This window comes from Carassius carassius, chromosome 19, assembly GCF_963082965.1.
Source record: "Carassius carassius chromosome 19, fCarCar2.1, whole genome shotgun sequence".
In the NCBI taxonomy this organism is placed as follows: Eukaryota; Metazoa; Chordata; class Actinopteri; order Cypriniformes; family Cyprinidae; genus Carassius; species Carassius carassius.
Window position 1 is genome coordinate 17,297,327 of NC_081773.1, and position 21,425 is coordinate 17,318,751.

General features: G+C 36.6%; 2 protein-coding genes across 3 annotated transcripts in view; both read right to left on the minus strand.

The window, feature by feature from the left end:
* itgb5 (integrin, beta 5) overlaps positions 1-3,530 on the minus strand; it is a 29,742-nt gene extending 26,212 nt beyond the window's left edge. The window contains exons 1-5 of the mRNA XM_059500042.1: positions 3,016-3,530; positions 2,480-2,565; positions 1,991-2,198; positions 1,651-1,900; positions 397-565 (exon numbers count right to left, since the gene is read on the minus strand). Coding sequence (XP_059356025.1) covers positions 397-565; positions 1,651-1,900; positions 1,991-2,198; positions 2,480-2,565; positions 3,016-3,109 — 807 coding nt within the window. The 5' untranslated portion in view covers positions 3,110-3,530. The remainder of the gene's footprint in view (positions 1-396; positions 566-1,650; positions 1,901-1,990; positions 2,199-2,479; positions 2,566-3,015) is intronic.
* Positions 3,531-4,466: 936 nt separating this feature from the next.
* On the minus strand, positions 4,467-16,184 carry rbm44 (RNA binding motif protein 44). 2 transcript variants are annotated; one of them, XM_059500044.1, is made up of 18 exons: positions 15,989-16,184; positions 15,117-15,171; positions 14,806-14,912; positions 14,629-14,703; positions 14,483-14,534; positions 11,284-11,414; positions 10,261-11,204; positions 10,114-10,175; positions 9,059-9,217; positions 8,786-8,951; positions 8,658-8,698; positions 7,196-7,268; positions 6,995-7,082; positions 6,810-6,917; positions 6,592-6,662; positions 6,428-6,501; positions 5,743-5,974; positions 4,467-5,022 (listed from the first exon to the last, which is right to left on the minus strand). In XM_059500044.1, the coding sequence occupies exons 1-18, from the start codon at positions 16,134-16,136 to the stop codon at positions 4,744-4,746; spliced, it is 2,865 nt and encodes a 954-aa protein (XP_059356027.1). In that variant the 5' UTR covers positions 16,137-16,184; the 3' UTR covers positions 4,467-4,743. The 2 variants fall into 2 exon arrangements, with proteins under 2 accessions (XP_059356027.1, XP_059356026.1); XM_059500043.1 differs by having other exon boundaries at positions 15,117-15,201.
* Between the last annotated feature and the right edge of the window lie 5,241 nt (positions 16,185-21,425).

Consider the following 21,425-nt stretch of genomic DNA (forward strand, 5'->3'; position numbering starts at 1 on the left):
TCAGACATCATGCTGACTAACATTTTAGATGGCTAAATATTTAAAAACAGGAAGCTCACGCAAAAAATGCGAAACACATACTGTACAGTGAACAAATGGGCAAGGCTCTCCTCTCTATTTCGGTGTAAACCACACAGTGTCTTTCTCTCATGCATCCTGTGATCGTGTATTTCACACCAAAATAAATATTTTTTTACAGCCTATAATGTTATGCTATAATAGTGTGTTCTCTTTTAGGACTCAGAGACCTGTATCGGTTCTGATAAAGCTCAGATAGCACAGCACAAAAACAAGCTGGACAGGCTGGACAGGCTTTCTGACTCTATAGGGAGTTGAAGGAGTTAAAGAAGCTTAGTGATGAAGCAGCAAAATGACCCGTCTCTGCTGACTGCTTACCTTGCAAACGGCAGCCTGCAGAATGGCATCAAACCCCCCCTCCGGTGCGTCCCTGTTCCGCGAAACCATCTGCTTCTGCACTTCTTCATTGAAACGGTCAACCTTGTCCGTAAGAGACAAAAGGTGACGGAAGCCAAACGTAGGGACGCAGTTTGGGAACAACTTATATCTGTAACAAGAGAAAAATGAGAGAAATCAGAAGCTTAAAAAGCAATACTGAAATCATACATTATAATAATGACAGTGTTTTTGAAAGCATGTTATTATAAACTTCTATTTTTTTTTTAAATATACATTATATTATCATTTTAAAACCAACCAAATATTTATGTTTTTTAGGCACATTAAAAAACTATTTAAATGTAAATAACCAGCACCAAAAAAACTTACAATTTTAATTATTTTTTATTATTACATTTTAATTTATTTAAATATGCATTATATTAGCATGCGCAAAAAGTCTTTATTAAACTCAGCATTTTATATGCAAATGGTATAGTACAAGTTATGTATAAAATATTGTTTTTAATTAGTTGAATTACTTAATGAAATATAGTCAGATAATAACAATTTATAATTGTAAAAAATTATTTTTGAAAGGATAGAGTACATGTACTTGTGAAATGTGTTATATGCCTCGTCATTTATCTGTATGAAATCTGTTGTGGTACAGTGAGCATTCAAGAGGACTAAAAGCATAACCTACATGGTCACTGATGCGTGATGGGATGTGGGCTGCATGGGGTAATAGCTTTTCTAGGCCATGAGCTGTACTGGCTTTGCAACCTCAATCTGCTGTCACACTTTCCAATAAGTCTACCACTATTTTGCATTGGACTAGATCGATAACCACCAGTGAAAGCAGGACAAATATCTTAAATGTTTCTCTTAACTAAATTAAGTGTTTACCTTAAATTGTGACATAAGACTGTGGTTAACAAGTGCAGAACTGTAGGATGCAGAGTGCTTTTTGAATTTTCAATGATGCACTTTCCCCATAAGAAAAGTCAATGCCAAAGCAGGACTATTTTAAGTATCACATGGGAAAGAAATCAAGACACATTCACTTCCCCAGAAGAGAAAGTACTGTGTCCACTCAAAACAGTTCTCACTGACGAGTAGCTGTTCTCTCCATTGCATAACAAAGGGCATTAAAGGGCAAAAGGCCTTTTTGCATTTGAATTTAGACATAAGGAGAGCCAATTCCAAACCTGTTTACAGCTCATCACGCATCTCTGAGAAGTCCTTTCTTACCCATTGCATGGGTTGTCCTGGTACTTGGGGGCTGTGTAGGAGAAGGGTGAGATGTTCTTATCCACAAAAGAGCCAAAGCCAAGGCGGAAGTTACTTGTAAGCTTCCTCATTTCCTCAGCCAATTTGGTGCCCAGGTTGCGGATTGTGTCCAGATCGTCCTTCATGGAGAGCGAGAGGTCCATCAGGTAGTACAAATCGACGGGGTAGTCTTCTACAGGACGCACTTGCACCTTAAATGAGGTCTGGTCACCTGAAAGATGTAAGAGTCATTAAACTGACATTGCTATTACAAGGTATCTACTAACGATTTATTAAAATGGGTCCTTCTCAGAAGCCTTACCAGGCCTTAAGCTAAGAGAGATCTTTTGTGGGTATATCTGGATGACATCATACTGGGTCACCCCAGAACCTTTGGAGCTCAGAGGTTTGCTCCGCAACAGAGAGCTGCCACTCCTGGGATTTTCTATGAAAGGGGCATCACATCCTCTTTTCTGTAAGTTCTGGCTGAAGTCACATCGTGAGTTGAAAGTTCTAGCTTGTCCAAAGTCCTGAATCAGGAAAAAAGATTGATGTGGTGAGTGATGGGAGAAAACCATTAAATAAGCGAGCAAACCTACAAATGCAGCGAAATACAGCAGTACTGCTCTTAGCAACCTGCAAACAGCCTGGATTGAAGTATATTCAAATGTATAAATAAATCAGTGGCCCGTCTGCCTAAATAGACAATATTTGACTAGTCTATGGTGGCTAAAAGTACTGTCTAGGTAGGCAGTTCAGCAGGTTTTGTGAGATCTTTTGTGAGATGTTGTCAATCACAGTCTCTCAGTACCTCTTGCGCGCACCAGGCGCAGCTCGGGTGAATGAGGAGACATTCTTCACAAGATGTGGCGCTGCCGCTCGTGCAAACATTAAGACCTAAAAAAAATCCATTGCAAGTCAGATAGGTATTATGAGTAAATGCATTTAACACCTTTTGATCTAAAGACACTTACAACCAAGGAGTTCTACGACACAAGTAATTCATGTTAAGACGACACAAACATGAGAAACGATACAAAGCCACAGAATTGCATAGAAAAGTAATTGGGTCAAACTGACCTCCCCTCATTATCATGGAGGTGATATAAATACATTAAACACAAAGCAAATAGATGGAATGAATTGCAAAAATTAAGGGAAAGGCAAATTAATGTTCAAACATACAATTTATTCATATACACATTTACACAAAATTCATAACATTTATTTCATGTATTTTCATTTACTAATTTATTATGTATTATACCTATTTGCATTGTTACTTATGTAAACGAAATCAGATAAAGCATTTAGATGACATTTCATTAAACACTGCACTACACTTACCTTTGACGCTGAGAATAAATATTTCCAAGACTATGTAAACTAGAAGGGCCGGGTGACGTGTAAATGGGCAAGGTTTCCACATTATTCCTTGCATAATCAAAAGCCGTTCAACGTCAAAACTTTTGTTTTTGTCCAACTGTATAAAAACGTTTATATTATAAATGTCCGTTTCTTATATCGTGAGTGACTGAGGTCTTCTTTGTGTCCATCCTGTCCACATCACAGCGGAGCACACATGACTGAAGTTAGAGTCGCACTGGTAAACATACGAGTGAAGTCCGAGAAAACTCTGAACTATAATCCACCTTCGAAGTTAATTGTTACTGTCGCACTCTGTCTGCGGTCCACTGCAATAATTCCCCATTGACTGCATCCATACTGAGTTTCAAATCTTCGTTTGTAAACACATTTTAAACTTTGTAAACAGACTGTTTATCTCATCATCCGGTTGTTTTCAGCGTGGAAGTTCAATAGTTGAGTGCCTGCCGCGTCCCTCACGTTAATCTAGACTCCGCCCATGGGAGAAGAGACTGGACGATTTTTCCCAATTACTTCCAACAAATCCCCCCCGCGCTGGGATTGGATAGTAGGGCGACCTCAAACCATGCACTGATTGGACAGTAAACAAGTCATTCAAACGTACTTGCCAATAAAATAAAAAATAAAAAAGCAAAGGGCGGGGCTAATCAGAATATGAGGGGAGAAAGTAACACCGACTAGGACGAAGCAGTTTAAAAGGACATTTAACTCGTCAACGATTTGATCTTAGTAACCAATACAGGTGTTTTATGGACTGAACAATCATATTTTGCTCTAAAGTACAAATCAGTTTCTCACGTAAAACTGACAAATTACATTAAAATTGTTGCATTTTTTTTCTTCGTAAAAGTAGATTTAGAGCACTTTGTAAAAAAAAAAACCGTAAATGTCAGTATTACATTTAACATCTAAGTCAGTAGTTCTCAACCCTGCCCTGAGGTACCCCCTGTCCTGCACATTTTGTATGTCTGCCTCATCTATCAAACATGATTCAACTCATCAGCTCATTGGTGGAGACTTCAAGACCTGAAGTGTGAGTGTCAGATATAGGGAGAGATAGAAAAGTGCAGTGCTGGGGGTACTTCATGGAGAGGTCTGAGAACCCCCAATCTAAGTCCTTTAAGATCTGGCTCAGAAATTTCATCCAGTGAAGGCAGCAGTCATGTGACCATCACTAATTGCATTACAAAAAGAACAGTGGAGAACCCATTAGGTACCTTCAAGAATATAAAGTGTTTCTAGTTTAACCCGAGTTGACAGGAGTGATAAAAAGGGTCCCTCCACCACTGACCATTTTTACAATTGCAAAAGACCCCTGGTCACATGACTTGAAATGCTCTGAAATTTGTACATTTGAAATGCACAGCTCTACACTGTGCCTGGGCTTGCACTCATCAAATCAATATAGGAAACACAGGAAAACTGTTTTATTCAGGAAACACAAATAAACTTCCATATGTACTTAGCATAACTGATAACAGCAGAGATGAAAACCTGAAATGAATAAAAAAATAATAATAACTCCACCTCCAGGAGAACTCTGATTAATGAATTAAAACGAAATGGCTGTAGATAACATTAGTTAGCTGAAAAAAGCCCCAACAACAACGAACTGACAACTGAAATCCAGTCATACTAGTCAAGGGAACTATTTACAAGGTCTTTATCGCTGCTTAAAACAGTACCAACTCAAATGTGTGTCACAGTAGAGGCCTGTGTTAGAAGCTCAGAGGTCATATCCACTATAGATTTTAAAGGAAGCCCACTGAGGAAGCCCTGATGTTTGGCCCGGAGTTCCAGCAGGGCATCAACTATCCTCTGGCGGCCTACATTAGGGTGGCGCTCTGACAGGCGGGCCATGATGGTGTCAAAGCTTCCCATGGTGGCGTAGTGCTGTGGCACACAGGTGCCAGAGGCTGTGGGCGAGTCGCAGACATTGGTTAACCGGTCCACACTACAGCGCGGCCCCTGAGTCAAAAACATATCATCTTAAGGGTTTGGAACAAAAAAAGCTAAATTGGTATGATATTAGCAATAACTGAAACTAATTTATAAAAAAATATATGGACATATAATTTAAAATAAGAATACATTAGCTAGTTAACTTTTATAATTATGTTAGCTCATAATAATACTATATACACACACACGATTGCATTTGCAAGTACCGTATTTTTCGGACTATAAGTCGCACCTGAGTATAAGTCGCATCAGTCCAAAAATACGTAATGACAAGGAAAAAAACATACTGTATTTTTCAGACTATAAGTCGCAGGACCGGCCAAACTATGAAAAAAAGTGCGACTTATAGTCCGGAAAATATGGTATATAATTCGCACCGGACTATAAGTCGCATTCATTTAGAACCAAGAGAAAACATTACCGTCTACAGCCGCGAGAGGGCGCTTTATGCTGCTTAGTGTAGACTACAGGAGCACTGAAAATCATCTCTGGCAGCATAGAGCGCCCTCTCGCGGCTGTAGATGGTAATGTTTTCTGTTAGTTCATTTCTCTTGGTTCATGTCAAATTAATTTTGATAAGTCGCATCTGACTATAAGTCGCAGGACCAGCCAAACTATGAAAAAAAAGTGTGACTTATAGTCCGGAAAATACGGTACTAGTGATAGAAAGTTAACTAGTTTTGGACACAGCAAGCTTTCTAAAAAAGCCTTCTACTTTATACTTACACCAAGTGACGAAGTATAAGTTACACCCTTCGTCCCGAGTCCATCCCCAGCAGCTTCTTCTGTATGGGTTTTTGAGGTGCTGTGGGGCAGATTACAGATCAGTTTAAGATCAGCTGAGACAGGCCCGTGGAGTTGCTCCACCTGGACAGTGTGGCCTTGGAGGGAGCACCCATGTAGATCTTTAACTGCTGCTATGGCATCGCTGGGGCTCTTGAGATAAACAATAGCTGCCCTACATAAGGACAGACAAGAGTGCATTTCATTAATGATAATCTCTAATAATGCTTTAACACCCAGAACTACTACATTCAGCATCTCTAAAGTTTAATATAAAAAACAAGCACTTTATCTTTAAACTGCCAGTTTGGTAACTGTAACTATCACAATTTGGGTGCGGAGCTGAATGCTCTTTGCTGCTGTACTGGCACAATGAGATTAGGCAAAATGAGTAGTCATACTCCTTCAAGCCAAAATCAAGTTCAGCAAGGTTTTACTGCAAGAAACCTTATGAAACTATTTTAGTCCATGGTTATTTACGCTCTAATACTTAACTTCAAAGGTTTGTTATTTACTGTGATTGATAATTAGTGTGACTAAAGAAAGGTGTAATGCAGTAAATACAATTTCATTTGGAAACAAAAACCGCAAACTTCTTATCAGGGTTGATAAATATTTTATACCTTACCTCATACTGTTGCTGAAAGTGGAGATGTAGACATTGGTGGCATTGTACTTCTCAAACCAAAGCAGCACTTCATGCTACAGAAAAAAGAACATTTAGTGGTGGCTGCTGACTCCTAGAGGCCATAATTAACTTCACTGAAAACTTCACATGTGTGTGGATTCTACCTCAGTGATATTGCCAGGCAAGCTTGTAATGCACAAGAGGGAACTGTGGTTTGATTCATCTTCATCAGTCCCTGTGAAAGAGTAGCAAATATCAGTCAACTAAATCCATCAGCCTACAGCAATGATGTGCTTTCATAAACAGTATTTCAGCTTCACAATTATAAGTTTAGGCTTATATAACAGCATTTTCATATGTTGTTCCATTTTGTAGTCCATACTTTCTTTCCTTTCATTCAGTTTCTCCATTTTTCCATCTTGATTTGGAGACCCAAGTTCCTCTTCTGCATCAAACCAAGCCTCGCTGCTATTCGGATCTTTGATGACACCTACCATAGCATGCATATAAAACACTGCTGAGAAATGATTCTGGTTTATTTCCCTTTTCTTAGTTTGAGATTCATACCAGGGTTGTGCTCAGCCGAAGCTCCTGGCTGCTTGGGTAAAAGGACCAGAGCTTTATCTCGCTTGTTGCCGCCAACTTTTGTGTCATCCTATTCAGAAAGGACAAATACTGGCCATTCCAATATAACAAACTCATAATTCAGATACAATTGTTGATTCATCACAATTTAAACAAATAAATAATAGTATGTGAATGAAATACCAAAGCATCTTCAGTGCTTGGTGCTCTCATCTCTTCACTTTCTTCATCCACTCTTCGACCACTTGCAATGGTACTATGCATAACGAAATAATACTTCTGAACATGTACAAGACTATACACAAACATTACCCATCAAACAGCAAAATTCAGTGTATATAAACTGTGACGAAACAGGGCTCAGGCAGACTAAACTGATATTATGTGGGGAAAAAGTACAATAAAACGGAGCAAAGGACAGAAACGGTTTCATATTTATTCATCTATAGATTCTATACTAATGTCAAAAAATTTGGAGCTGTGAGTTTTTTTTATGTACTTGAAAGAAGGGTCTTATGCTCACCAAAGCTGCATTTATTTGAATAAATATACAGTAAAACAGTAATATTTAAAAATATTACATTTAAACCAGCTATTTTTTATTTTAATATATTTTAAAATGTACTTTATTCCAGTGATGCAAAGCTGGATTTTCAGCATCATTAATCCAGTCCTCAGTGTTACATGCACATACTAATATGCTGATTTGGTGCTCAAGAAACGTTACTTATCAGTGTTGAAAACCCTTTTATCAGCATTCTTTGATAAATAGAAAGGTCAAAAGAACATCATTTATAGCAATCTTTTGATTCTGTCATTACTGGCACTTAATTTAATGCATCCTTGCAGAATAATAGTAGTAATAAAAAAAAAAAAAACATAATAATAAATAAATAAATAAATATGTATTTTTGTTTGCAGATATTTCTAGGTTTTGATTTGACTGAACCACTGTCACCCTCTAGCGTCCTGGCTCTGAAGTGCAATGTTGAAGCACAATCTTCAAGGTTTACAATTATGCTTTCTTTGACATTTTCAACAATATAGAGGTGGCCAAAATTATTAGAACAACAGTATATTCACTAGCTAAACATTTTTTTAAGTCAGTTATTTCTATGTTTTGCTGTAGATAAACCTTTATTTAACCAGGTAAGTCACTTGAGAACCATTTCTCATTTAGTGTCAGTAGAAAATATCAGTTAACATGTCCAAACATTCATTTTGCCATTACTTGTAATAACCTAGAGAGATTTTTGTTTGCACAAGGAGTCTGATAACAGACGGTGCTTTACTGGATTGAGTCCGTCTCAGTGTGTTCAGTTTCTTCATGTTATTCCAGACAGACTGATGATGATGAGATCAGATGTCTGTGTGGAGCACTGGCTGCTGTCAGACTCATTGTGCAAACAAAAATCTCTCTGGATTATTAAAATTAATGGCAAAATTAATGTTTGGACATGTTAACTGATATTTCCTACTGACACAGCAAAAAAATGAAAATAACTCACTTAAAATCATTTTTAGCTTTTGTAAATACTAGTTTTCTAATCATTTTGGCCACCAGTGTAACTCATACCAGTTATTTACAACTTCTGTGAAAAGGTTACTTTCAAGGATATTTATTTGAAACATCATGACCACCTACCTTCCTGGACAGTCTAATGAGTTTAAATGGGCCTCAAGTACCTGGAATGACAGCTCATTACCAACTACGTTTTATATATCAGATATGATACATTTCCAAATTTTTGACAATTCCAGATTTTGTCATACCGATGCTGGGCTGTAGTTTGCCCTTGTAGTTATCTTTTCAGAGTCTAATGACAGGGGCTTAAGGTTATCCAGAGGAATGCCTGCTAGAATCTGTTTCCTCATCTCACTGTAATCTTTCTGTAGTGTATGCAGTGTTTCTGCTATGCCGTCTGGAAGGCCCTCGCTCCTAAGGAATATACAAAAAATAGCTGACCTCAAAGGTTAGGACAGAATACCTTAAAAGAAAAGTATCAAATTGTCATAATACAAATCCTTCTGTGAGCCATCTCTTACCCCCAAAGAACACTTTCACCCTGTGGGGAGGTGAAGTAGCGTCTCCAGCAGTGCTGCTGACACATGACAAACTGAAGAGTGAGAAGACGCAGTTCTGCTCTCGTCACTCGCTGGGCAGAGTCACATCCACAAACTCTCCTGCAGTGGTCACCACCAGGACTAGGGCCGAGAAGAACATGACATGATCCTTCTAGGCATTTTAAACCACACCAAATGATTTGATGCACAAAAGTGATGGAGACTGAAGCACTGTTTTACAAAATATAATAACTGTAATAAAAAGGGTTTAATATCTCACTGAAGAATTTTTACACTTAAAAGCATAATCTTCCTGGCTTTCAAGGATGTGTATCTTGGGTATAAATGGAAATCCTATACAGCAATCTCTATATAATCTCTAATTAATAAAAAAGTTACATTAACCACAATAACACTGCTCTGAACGCACTTAAGCAGCTTGTTACAGTAGTTTGGACATTTTACACTTAAAAAAATAATAATTACACTAAGAAACGTTACTAACTATTGAACAAAGTAAAAAAATACAATCAAAATAGTTTAAACACTGCTCAACATTCATATATAAACCACATCAAAAATGTTAAGTGGCAAATTAGATGTACTTGATTGATGCATGAGTACCAATGAGGTTTGTTCTTGTGTGTCAAGCAAGAAACAGAAGCTCAGCTTTTATCATATTCAATGAACTCCATGTACAGTATGTGCATTGATCAAATGACAAGGCTAAATTAAATGTTTATTATATAAATGTATTGCGTCTCATCAGAATTAAATTAAATTGCTTCATTCATATAGATTCCGTTTAGTTATTCTTTTTTTTTTTTAATGAAAACGCACTTTCAAATTAATGCACTTGTCAAATGGTAGAATGCACTTTCAAATGAAGCTTAGAAATCCTCCTCAGAAAGTTACATTAAAATATCTTGGTTTGTGTTTAGAAGATGAACAAGTCTTATGGCTTTGGAATGAGATGAGAGTGACTAAACAACAATTTTTATTTTTTGGTACAATAACTAACATTTTCAGCAAATCACCTTGCCTTTCTGTTCTTCAGTTGTTTTAGCTCATCCGTTGTCTCCTTTAGCTTTATGAATTCCTAGGAGTAAATGATGAGCACGTTATACTCAGCTCGTTTGAAAATAAGAAACTACAACAACCAAACCATTTAGAAAATAAGATACCTCTGTGAGGACATCTAAATCAGACATGCAGACTTCAGTAATGGTGTTCTTTTCAGATGTGGCTCTTTGCACAGTCTGTGTATCTTTCTCGTGGCTGACAGCTAGCAGGTCTGTGTCAGTGGCAACATTTTTCAGTTGGAAGATCTGATCAACCTCTGTTGCACATGAAGATGTGAAACAGGCTCTGAAATCACCACAGGCATCTATTAATTGGTCCACAGAAACTGAAGCACCACATTTGGATTTCAGTGAAGGTCCCACTTTGATCTCCTCGATATGTTGCTCATATAGTGAGTCATGGTTCTTTCTTATGTCTTCTTGATGGTCTCCTGGCTCATTGTCCAGCTCAAAAGAATTGCCAAGGCAAGAGAAACAATCAGTAGAGTTTGCAGCAGTGGCCATGGTGGCATTTGAAGGTTCATCTGATAGTTCTGTACTACCTTTGGTGGCCATGACTGAATCATTGTAGGTTGCCTCTGTACTCTGGGTGACATCGCTCCATGCCGAATTTTCTAAGCTTGTGTTACTAAAACTGTAGTATTCTGCCATCGCTTCCTGATCCAGACTCTGGTATTCTGCTTCTTCCACTTGTACATAAGATAGGTCTTGGTAATTTTGGGTATCGTCATTCCTCTGAACCTGACTCTGCATATCCAGCTCCATATCGAGGGAGAAATTTGCCTGGGTTGTCGTGTCCTTAAAGTGTTTGGTGTCCTCCCTGTTCTCTACTTCCTCCCACAACTTAGACAGGCACTGGGCATGGGGACACATTCCTTTAGTGTATGAAGGAGGATGTGCAGCAGGGCCTCCATAATCACAGCTCTGCGTGCATCTTGTTTTCTGAGTATTAAGGGTGCTCTGTGTGCAACCAACAGTTGCGTCATTTCGGACGATCAGCTCTTCTTTCACATTGTTTGGTAGCAGCTCAAGTTGTTTCTCATTCTCTGAACAATAAAGCAATAATCAGTATTCTAGCTCCTAGTTAGGTGTCAAAAGTCTACGGCAGGACTATAAACATCTCACCCGACAGACAGACTTTGTCTTCTGAAATCTCAATGTGAAAGCCACAACATCTGCACTTCTGGGAACCAAATGGACAACTGGTTCCACAATTTTGACACTGGGATGCACCATAAAACGATGGGTACCTTGACCTTTAAAACAGACACACATGCATGCATATATTATTGCTTTCATCTTTTGAGAGCAACCACCACATCTCAAAATCTAGACAACAGCCAATGCATAAAACCCTTCAATACCAACACTTCATTTTCTAAATATATCTTTATTATTCAATAATTGTGCTGCTCATTTGATTTCCCTCTTTTTTTTTTTGCATTTACAATATCTTTGTAATCATTTATCACTCAAAGTTAATATTTTAAAACATTAATGAAATAACACAGTGTTTAATGTAATATTAAGCAAATCTAAAATCTGTCATACTGTACATTATAATGCTGTGATACCTAATTCACTTGTAACATTTAAAATGAGCTAAGTTTGTTTTTAATGACCAATTGTTCATTTGGACAAAATACAGAACTTTATATTGGCCATTATTGGCTATCAGCCATTACATGAAAATAACTATTGTCTAATTGATATTAGGCAGAAATTTAAAGTTGCATATTGGAAGGTAGATCTGAGAGAAATGGATTATAAAAAAAAGACAAAAAATGTATGACGGAACTTGGTGCCATTAGTCAGGCCAAATTTATTAAAGGGGCCATATAGCGTTATTAAAATATTTTGTGCATGTGGTGTAACGCAATGTGTTTATGCGGTTTAAGGTAAAAAAATAAAAATTCCACATACTGTACATAACTTTTTCTCCTCTATGCACCAGCTTTTTTGAAACGCATCAATTTTAAGCTAATCGTTCTGTAAAAGCGAGGTGTGCTCTGATTGATCAGCTATCCAGTGCGTTGTGATTGGCCGAATGCCTCAAGCATGTGACAAATGTTATGCCCCTCACCATATTGTGATGCTGTGTCCTGGACCGACGAGACAAAACCAATAAAACCCAATACAAATGAGGCATTTGTAGCATCCAGTGACAACATAATTACAGATTATAATGACTTATGCAGTCTTTTTATGCATTTCATTGTGCCGCGTAAACATAAAACCATGTTTGCATTTGTGATTGGAGAAACGACAAATAACAAGCGCTACTCTACACTGCTCAAAACTTGTTTGAATCATCAGTGGCAAATCCTTTACAGACGAAAACGTACTGACAGGCTGTGAGTCAGAACAGCTGGCATTGTAGGCTACTCTCCCAAGGTTCAGGAAACAGTCCTCCGTAAAATACGTTGCACAGATCTGAATATTTGGTTTGAGCTGTTCTGGAACAGTGCTGTAAATACAATTTAACTACTGATTTATAGTTGTGTCCCATTTTGCAAGGCAGAACAAAGTATTTCTTTGCATGAACATTTGGGCACTGTTATGCAAATCTTCCCACACAGTGACGTAGACATGTGGGGGCGTGTTTAAATGAGGCGTTTTAGGAGGGCATGGACGAGTCAACTTTTATAAAGAATATCTCTTTGGGTTTGATACTCTAGTCTTTACAACATTACAGATCTTCTTTATGCACCAAGAGTTTAACACTCCAAAGAGAAAGGAAAACTTTAAAGGACCTCATATGACCCCTTAAAACATCCATAAACCCCTCTTTTAAGGCAAGAACCAGACATGGTTGTCATATAGGCTAAAAAAAAGAAAAGTTTAATGGGACTGAATTTGTATTTAACTTTTCCTTTGCACAGTTGTTCAAAAAACTCTTAAGTTTCAGTGAAGATCTGAAAACCTCTGATTGGCCAATGCATTCCTAAGCTCAACAGAATTGTGGGATTTAGGGATGCACCGATAGGATTTTTTGGGGCCGATACAGATTTTTAACAAACTCTTATTGGCCGATTAAGATATTTGTCACTTCCTCTCTTATTTGAAATTTTGCCATCAAAATAGCTAGTATTTTGATCATGTTTTAAATAAGCAAAGTTAAAAAAAACACCTGCATTAAATTAAGCTAAATTATTGCTGCATCAAATAATTTCTAATGAACATGGATTGGATCCATTTAACATTCAGCAGGCCTAAATAAAAAATGCAACAGATCAAAAATACATATAAAAAAACCTGCTTTTTAGGTAGATTTAAGTTTTCAGGTACAGAAATAAAGTAAACAAACTTAAAATAACGTCACTGTATAAATTAAATACATATTAATACTTTATTGTAACAGACTTTATTATGATTAATCTTCTAATTTGTTTTTGTATACGTTTTAATATTTTTTGTAAGTTTAATTATGTATAAGCTCACCTTTACTAAGGCGGGACTCTTATTTTACAGGTTTTCTAGTCTATGGCGCTATATGGGTAATGAAAACATGCAGTTCTTCGGATTTAAAGTTTGTCAGTTTATTAAGCACCCCCCGAAATGGCATTAGATCTATTTATATTTGTTCACATGTTTTGTGTAATTCGCTGTACGTTTATGATAATATATCTGATAGACAGAGTTTAATGTGCACTTCTCGTTCTGTGTTTTGTTTAGCTCTTATGGTGATTTTTTGTAGTAAAAAAGGACACAATCTTAAAACAGTAAAGTTTTGGTCGCCATTCAGATGAGGTCTGCTACACTTATTAAAGTTACAAAAGTTATTTAGTAAAGAATAGTGTGCAGTCTTTTGTCTTATGTTTTTTGATTAGCATTAAAGTGCAAAGAGCAGCACTAGGATTATGCAGCTCAGTGCCTTCACGCAGTTAATTGATAAACCATCAGATTGTTATATCGGCCTTTTTCCTTATACAGCCAATATGCAGATGGTTGTAAATTGAGGAAAAATCGGCAGATAAATATCGGTGGCCGATACATCGGTGCATTCAAAGTGTGATTTGTTTAAAATGCGCAACACTGTAAAAACACCTTAAATGAAAAATGGTGGAACGTGAGCAGATCTTAATTTAATGCCGCAATCGACACGGTCTATTCATATTCACTTTGTTAGAAATAGACGTAATAGATTTAATTTGTTTGTAGAAGGGCATATTTGTCCAATTTAGTGTCTTTTTTGCCCCAAGTCCCGGTGGCCAGGGGAAGGCTTCCCCAGCAGAAAAAAACTGAACATAACAAAAAATTAAAAAAAATTATATTATATTATATATATATATATATATATAATTTAAAAACAATGTCAACTTACTTATTTGATGACATAGTTGTTGGAGGGGGAATGCAGTTTCCTCTGGTTTTTGCTAAATTATAAAAGATCAATTTTACACCATATACAGAATGCTTGCTAACAAAATAAACATCCAGTCTTAGTAATGTTTTACCAACTGAACTCACATTTCACACAAACATACTGTCGGTCTACTTGAAGTGCCGGGTGTTTCTGTAAAAATGGCAGAAGCCCTCCCTCTTCTGTTGGATGAGAAAGTACAATTTCCCTATAGAACCGCATTTTACTTACAGCTCAAATGCTTTCAATAATTGAAGGTCATTTTATAATTTATATGCTCTTACGTTTAATTAAGTTTCTGTCCTCTGCTGTTAAACACAGAAACCATCCAAGCAACTTTGGATCTGTGAGCCCCAGATAGTCATTGGCCAAGACAAGCTCGAACAGTGACCTACAACACAAGATGCACAATTGTCCTCCTCAAAGTAACAAGGCACAGTGGTAATTCAAATTATACTGATTCAAAGTTCAGTGCTTAAAATTTGATCTAATGCAAGCACACTGATTTGTACGAGTAAAAGATTGTTTGTGAAACTTCTTACTGAAGGTTTGAAGCAAGTGAGTTTGGTTAAACCTTTATTTAACAATTGCTTACCTCCTCAACAAAAACTTCCTTCCATCATTGGTGTACAGTGGGTGATTATGAAAGCCTTGAGAGATGTACAAGAAATTCAGCAACACTGAGTAAAAAAAGATATACAAGTTATGTCTGATTACACTAATTATCTGATGGATTTTTTTTCCTCCTGACGTTACCAGTTTACATTTATGCCATATCTAAATTATCTATGTTCGCCAAGTCCAACTTTTAAACGAGTCTGAGGTGTTGTTGACCGTTGACCACACAAGAGCATGCGCGCGCCGACAACGAGCGATGGCGCTACGTAACGTTACCTAAATCTCAGAAGTATCTATTACTGTCGACACGGTATATACACGCGAAAGCAAGCTATTTTCTATTTCTCATTCTAAGATGAGAGACTTTAGATTCATTAGCTGCTCTAGGGATATTAATATTAGATTAAATAAAGTGCATCAAACTGCAAAATGATTTGCACTACAAAGCAGTGATTATTATTACGATGATAAATTAAAATAATACGACAGGAAAAATTGAAGTTTGCAATATCAAGCAGCTTAAGGGATTTTTTTTAGTACCGCATAAAATAACTGCAAGCGGATGACACCGGAAGTACTGCACATTCAATTAAATGCCTGCGCGCTCGAAATATAAAAAGACCAAATGTATCCGCGTTATTACATGGTCTACTAAAACACGTTCATATCCAAAGCACTACGATTTTATGTTTTTTGAGTTTTTAATTGTTAACAAAACTCCATGCACGAAGAAAAACTGGGTAAACCCACGATTTATTCTGAATAGGCTAACAGGGTAAAGTGGACCGTTATGTATTAACGTTACCCAAAATACTCCAACCCGACTTCCTTGGGCTCGATATAACTTACCATTAATCTCGTTCACTGCATTATACGCACTTTGGCCAAAGGGAAAGACTGGCCACATGGCTCTGGCAGAAAGATCCTCACATGTTATTGAATGTGACTCAAAGACGAACGGTAACGGCACGACGTCGACAGGTTGAGGGTACCACATGTTCTGAAACGATTTAAATGACCATATTCAAGAAAAAGACAGTTAGAATATGTTTGCACCAGTTATTATCGACAACAAAACTACGGTAAAGCTTGCTCACCTCAGGTAAAGCGCCCTGTGTTAATGATTAACGTTAAGGGCTGCAGCTGCTCGATTTATTAATAAACTGGCGCCAAATAAGCATTACATTTACATATCAATTACACGTAAATGTCGTACGATAGGAGGGTAAAAATAATTGCTCTCACTTGTGTAATTGTTAACTTGACTATTTATATATATATATATATATATATATATATATATATATATATATATATATATATATATATATATATAGTCAAGTTAACATTAATAAGTTAATATTAATATATATATATATATATATATATATATATATTTTATTTTTTTTGCGTGTCCCTAAATTAAGTGTTAAGTATTAAATATGGTAAAAGTAGGTAAAGATGTTTAATTAAATGTTCTCCATCGTCCTCTACTGACCCTTATAGAAAGCTGTTTAAAACAAGTGAAAATCAAAACCGAAAATTATAAAATTATTTCTGAATACCTTGTTAACCAAAATCATGAGACTCTTAAGTTGTTATATAACCAAATATGGCTTTATAAAACGAGTATATGTGATTCCTAGTGTGCAGAACCTGGTGTTTGGTAGCGTGTGAATGCGATTATTGATGTGACCACTAGAGAGAACACAAACCACGATGAATGAACCCTATTCATGACTTGGATTGGGTTTATAATAAGCAGGAAAATCCTATTTTGCTCTTAACTTGTTAGTCAAAAAAGAAAAGAAAGACACGCCTTTGCCTGTGCTTTTTTAAACATTCAAATTCATTAAAAAAATGCTTAAGGCATTGTATTTATATTATGGTAAATTATAGCATACAACGAATTACTTAATCAATTAAAGTAAATTACAAGATCAATGTCTAAATAAAAAAGGTCAAGCTCTGAGTGCCAGGAATTGACTTGTCGGAAGTAAAATTCATAAATTAGAGCATGTATTATAATCACAGTTAATTTAATTTCAGTCTGTTTCTAGACAGGTGGACAGTTGCTTACATGGCAAAATAAACAGTAGTGAGTTAGATCATGTCACATCTGTAGCTCTTTCTTGCTTCATTGTGCCAAAAGACGTACCCTAAGCAAATGGTATGCATTAGCTGTCGTTCTGCTGAGTGAAATCAATACTTCACTAAAAGTCATTAGCAGACCACAGTGCAAAATATATGTTAATGGACCTAGACATTAACTTCTTTGCATGAATGTATAAATTGCTCATAGTGTTCTTCTCTATTGCATTAGTCAGTTATAGACTACAGCATGAAGTTGGCTAGAAATAAAATGTTTGTGTTGACTGCAGGGTTATTTACAGTGCTTTTCTAGAGCAGGATGGGGTAAGGAATGGTGCCACGGAGATCTAACATCAGCCCCAATCTGGAACGCCTCCGTTTTCAGTTCTTCCTGGATGAAATTCATCAAGACAGAATGCAATTATGAATTCAGTCTTAGTGTGAGGATGAAAAGATAAGGAAAATGCTTAAAGTATAAATGCACTGTGTTGTGCAAACAGTACGCAGCTCATAAATGGGTTTGGATGAATAATTGAGGCTTTGGATGTTATGACATAAGTGCAAGATGTAGTATCGCACATGCTGTCTACCCATCCATACAAAGTTATTAAATAATCATAGATGGGAGGCCTACAGCATGACCATATGAGCAGACACACATTAGCTAACCATCTAATGCCCTGATGAAAGGGCAGTGCAGCCCCTGGGACAGCAAAAGGCCTTTAACTGAATAAAGGCTGATCGATAGAGAATAGAGTTTCATATTCAGTGCAAGAAAGCAATTGCCAGCCCATTATCTAAAACAGCCTTTATAGTTCTCACATATGAACATAATAATATATATACCATAAGGTATATAAATAATTATACATATGTTTTTTAATATTTATGTATACATTTTGTAACTCAAAATGAGTTATAACTCAGCAAGGATGTATTAAAGACATTTATATTGTGTGTGTGTGTGTGTGTGTGTGTATATATATATAAAATCGGGATGTGTGTGTATAGATAGATAGATAGATAGATAGATAGATAGATAGATGATTAGAGCTTACAGCTCATGAAAGTCACAAAAGTCAAAAAAGGATTTGAAAAACAGAAAGGTTCAAGATCTTTAAAGTATGTTTATTTCTGCACTCAATACAGGGCCGGGGCTTCTTTAGCACAAACTCCAGCAGCAGTGGGGTGTGGCATGGAAGCGATCAGCCTGGGGCACTGCTGAGGCACTATTGAGTCTTCAGCTCGTCTGTATTGTTAGATCGACTGTTTCTCATCTTTCTCTAGAAAATATCCCATAGATTCAATATGGGGTTCATGTCAGGTATGTTGGCTTGCCAATCAAGCACAGTATCATGGTCTGCAAACCACTTGGAAGTGGTTTTGGGACTGTGGGCAGGTGCTAAAGTCCTGCTGGAAAAGGAAATCAGCATCTCCGTAAAGCTTGTCAGCCGATGGGAGCATAAAGTGCACCAAAATCTCCTGGTAGATGGCTGTACTGACTTTGGACTTGATAAAACACAATAGACCAACACCAGCAAATGTCACAGCACCACAAATGATCACTGACTTCAGAAACTTCACACTGGACTTCAAGCAAATTGGATTTTGTGCCCCTCCAGTCTTCCTCCAGACTCCAGGGCCCATATTCACAAAACATTTTATCCTACAACTAAGTACCTCCTCAATAGCAGTAATAGTTTTTAGCTAAGAGTTTTTTCTTAAAACCCATTCACAAAGCTGCTGAGACAAACTTTTACTAAGGAATAGAGAAAATTCTTAGAATAAGAGTAAGGGCGGGGTTGACCTCGTTGCTATGGATGATGTCAGCATACTTACTATCTATGCACACAGTGATTGGCTGATAGTCTGTCAGAGATTTATTCATAGAAATATTGTAGAGCACAATATTATGTTGCCATATTCAAATAAAGGTTTTAAAATAAAAATGTTAATTGCCACATTCAAATAAGAATTTTAAAATGCAGGCTAAGTGTCACTAATTAAACAAGTAGGCTATATATTCAGCTAATTGTCAGTCTCTTATATGTATGCTCCTAATAAACAATTAGTCAATATTCATTAGGGCTGCCCTTGACTAAAGATTTTTCTGGTAATTTTAAGCATTAGTCAACTATTAGTTGCACTTTTATTAATAAACCATACTAATCATAATAATGAGCCTTTAATTGCCTACATAGCCTAATAATCACTTAAACGCACACAAAAAAGGCTTGCCACAACGCCCTGGCAAATATAATAATTATGAATTTGTTAGGGAAAAACAGCAAGTACACTGAATTAACGTTTTAATTAATTGTAACGTCATAATTTATTGTTACACTAGTGCTTTCTGTTTTCGGTCTAAGAGATGAAGTCTGCGACAGTGACTCATCTCCGCAGCACCTCTATGCATTTTTCATACAGATTACATAATGTGAGAATTATTGTTTTCTGTTTGAATTGGTTAATTTAAAAGTTTCACTCTCTATATTTTTCATATCTGTAATAAGGCAAGCATCCATAGAGTTTCGAAGTGACACGATCAAGTTCACAGAGTCCAAGACGGCAGAAAGCGCATCATTGCTTTCATCATTTTACAAAAGTGCAACATTTCTTTGCTATCCTGAGTGCACACGAATAAACGTAGTCATTACAGATACAAAAGTTTTATTACTCTTATCTGTATGACTAAAAATGACAAAGTATTTTAAGAGCAAATGATCGCACCGGTGCCTCCATCTAACCTGCAGGAGCCCAAGCGCGCAACTGTTCAGCTTCCACACTCCGCACAAACACTGCACACTTTTTTCTAAGCTAACCTTAGATTGAGCTGCCATGTAAAGTTGCTACTACATACATATTTCAGATGATAAGCAATATTTGAGGTAGATGAATAATAGGTGAGAATATGGATATCCTGCCCGATGTATTATATTACCACATAGACCAGCTGTTAACGATTTGTCCGTCACAGACTTTTTTTTTCACTGAATTTTTTTTTCTGCAACTAAGCACCTAATCAAATTTTTGTAATATGCATATAAACAGCCTTTTAATTAGCAGAATAATCATGGCTGATAGTGAGACATGCAAACGTAAAAGAAAACCAAACTGGACACGAGAATATTTATATATTTATAGGTTCATTAAGGATATAATCAAACATTTGAAGTTGGGATAACCTCCAAACCAAATCAATTAGAAAAAGTGTTTCTAAAATGTTTATATTCCGAGGTAGATTGCTGGCATATTTCAGATTTGGTCTTAGTGACTTAGGGGTCCTCTTCACTACTTCTAACGTTTCACAGATTTAGGAGCTAATTTTAGCACTAAAAAGCTTTGTGAAATACTTTTATAATTTAGGACTGACACGCCCACTATTTTTAAGATTTTCTCCTAAATCGGCAAGTTAGTAGCTACTTTTTGCCTTTTAGATGTTTTGTGAATATGGGCCCAGATCTTGATTTCCAAATGAAATGCAAAATGTACTTTTATTTGAAAAGAGGACTTTGGACCATTGAGCAACAGTCCAGTTATATTTCGGCTTAGCCCAGGTAAGATGCTTTTGACGTTTTTTCTGTTTCAGAAGTAGCTTGGTAGCCCTTTTCCGGAGGACGTCTAAGTGTGGTGACTCTTGATGCACTGACTCCAGCTTTAGTCCACTACATGTGGAGCTCTCCTGAATGTTTGAATCAAGATTTGCTTGACAGTATTCTCAAGCTTGTGGTCATCCCTGTTGCTTGTGCACATTTTCAAACCCAATTTCCTCCTTCCAGTCAACTTTGAATTTAATATGCTTTGATACAGCACTCTGTGAACAGCCACCCCTTTCAGTAATGACCTTCTGTGACTTACCCTCTTTGTGGAGGGTGTCAATGATTGTCTTCTGGACCATTGTCAAGTCAGCAGTCTTCCCCATTATTGTGGTTTCAAAGAACAGGAGATACCTGGAATTTATACTGTAGGGATGGTCATTTAAATAAACTCAAATATAAATATTCCATTATTTTGAGATACTTTTTTTTTTTTTTTGCTTTCATGAGCTGTAAGCTCTAATGATCAAAATTAAAATAAAAAATAAAAACTTTGTTTTACTTTGCATGTAATGAATCTAGAATATATGAAAGTTTCCTTTTTTTTGAAGTGTTATATTTCTGTTTGTTATGTTGAAGTGTTATATTTCTTTCTATTT

Coding starts and splice junctions, on each gene's coding strand:
- rbm44 (XM_059500043.1), bottom strand. CDS start 16,136: ATGTGGTACCCTCAACCTGTCGACGTCGTGCCGTTACCGTTCGTCTTT. Junction 6,502..6,591: donor TGCCTGGCAATATCACTGAG/GTAGAATCCACA, acceptor TTTTTTCTGTAG/CATGAAGTGCTGCTTTGGTT. Junction 5,023..5,742: donor CTTATACTTCGTCACTTGGT/GTAAGTATAAAG, acceptor TTTTTGACTCAG/GGGCCGCGCTGTAGTGTGGA.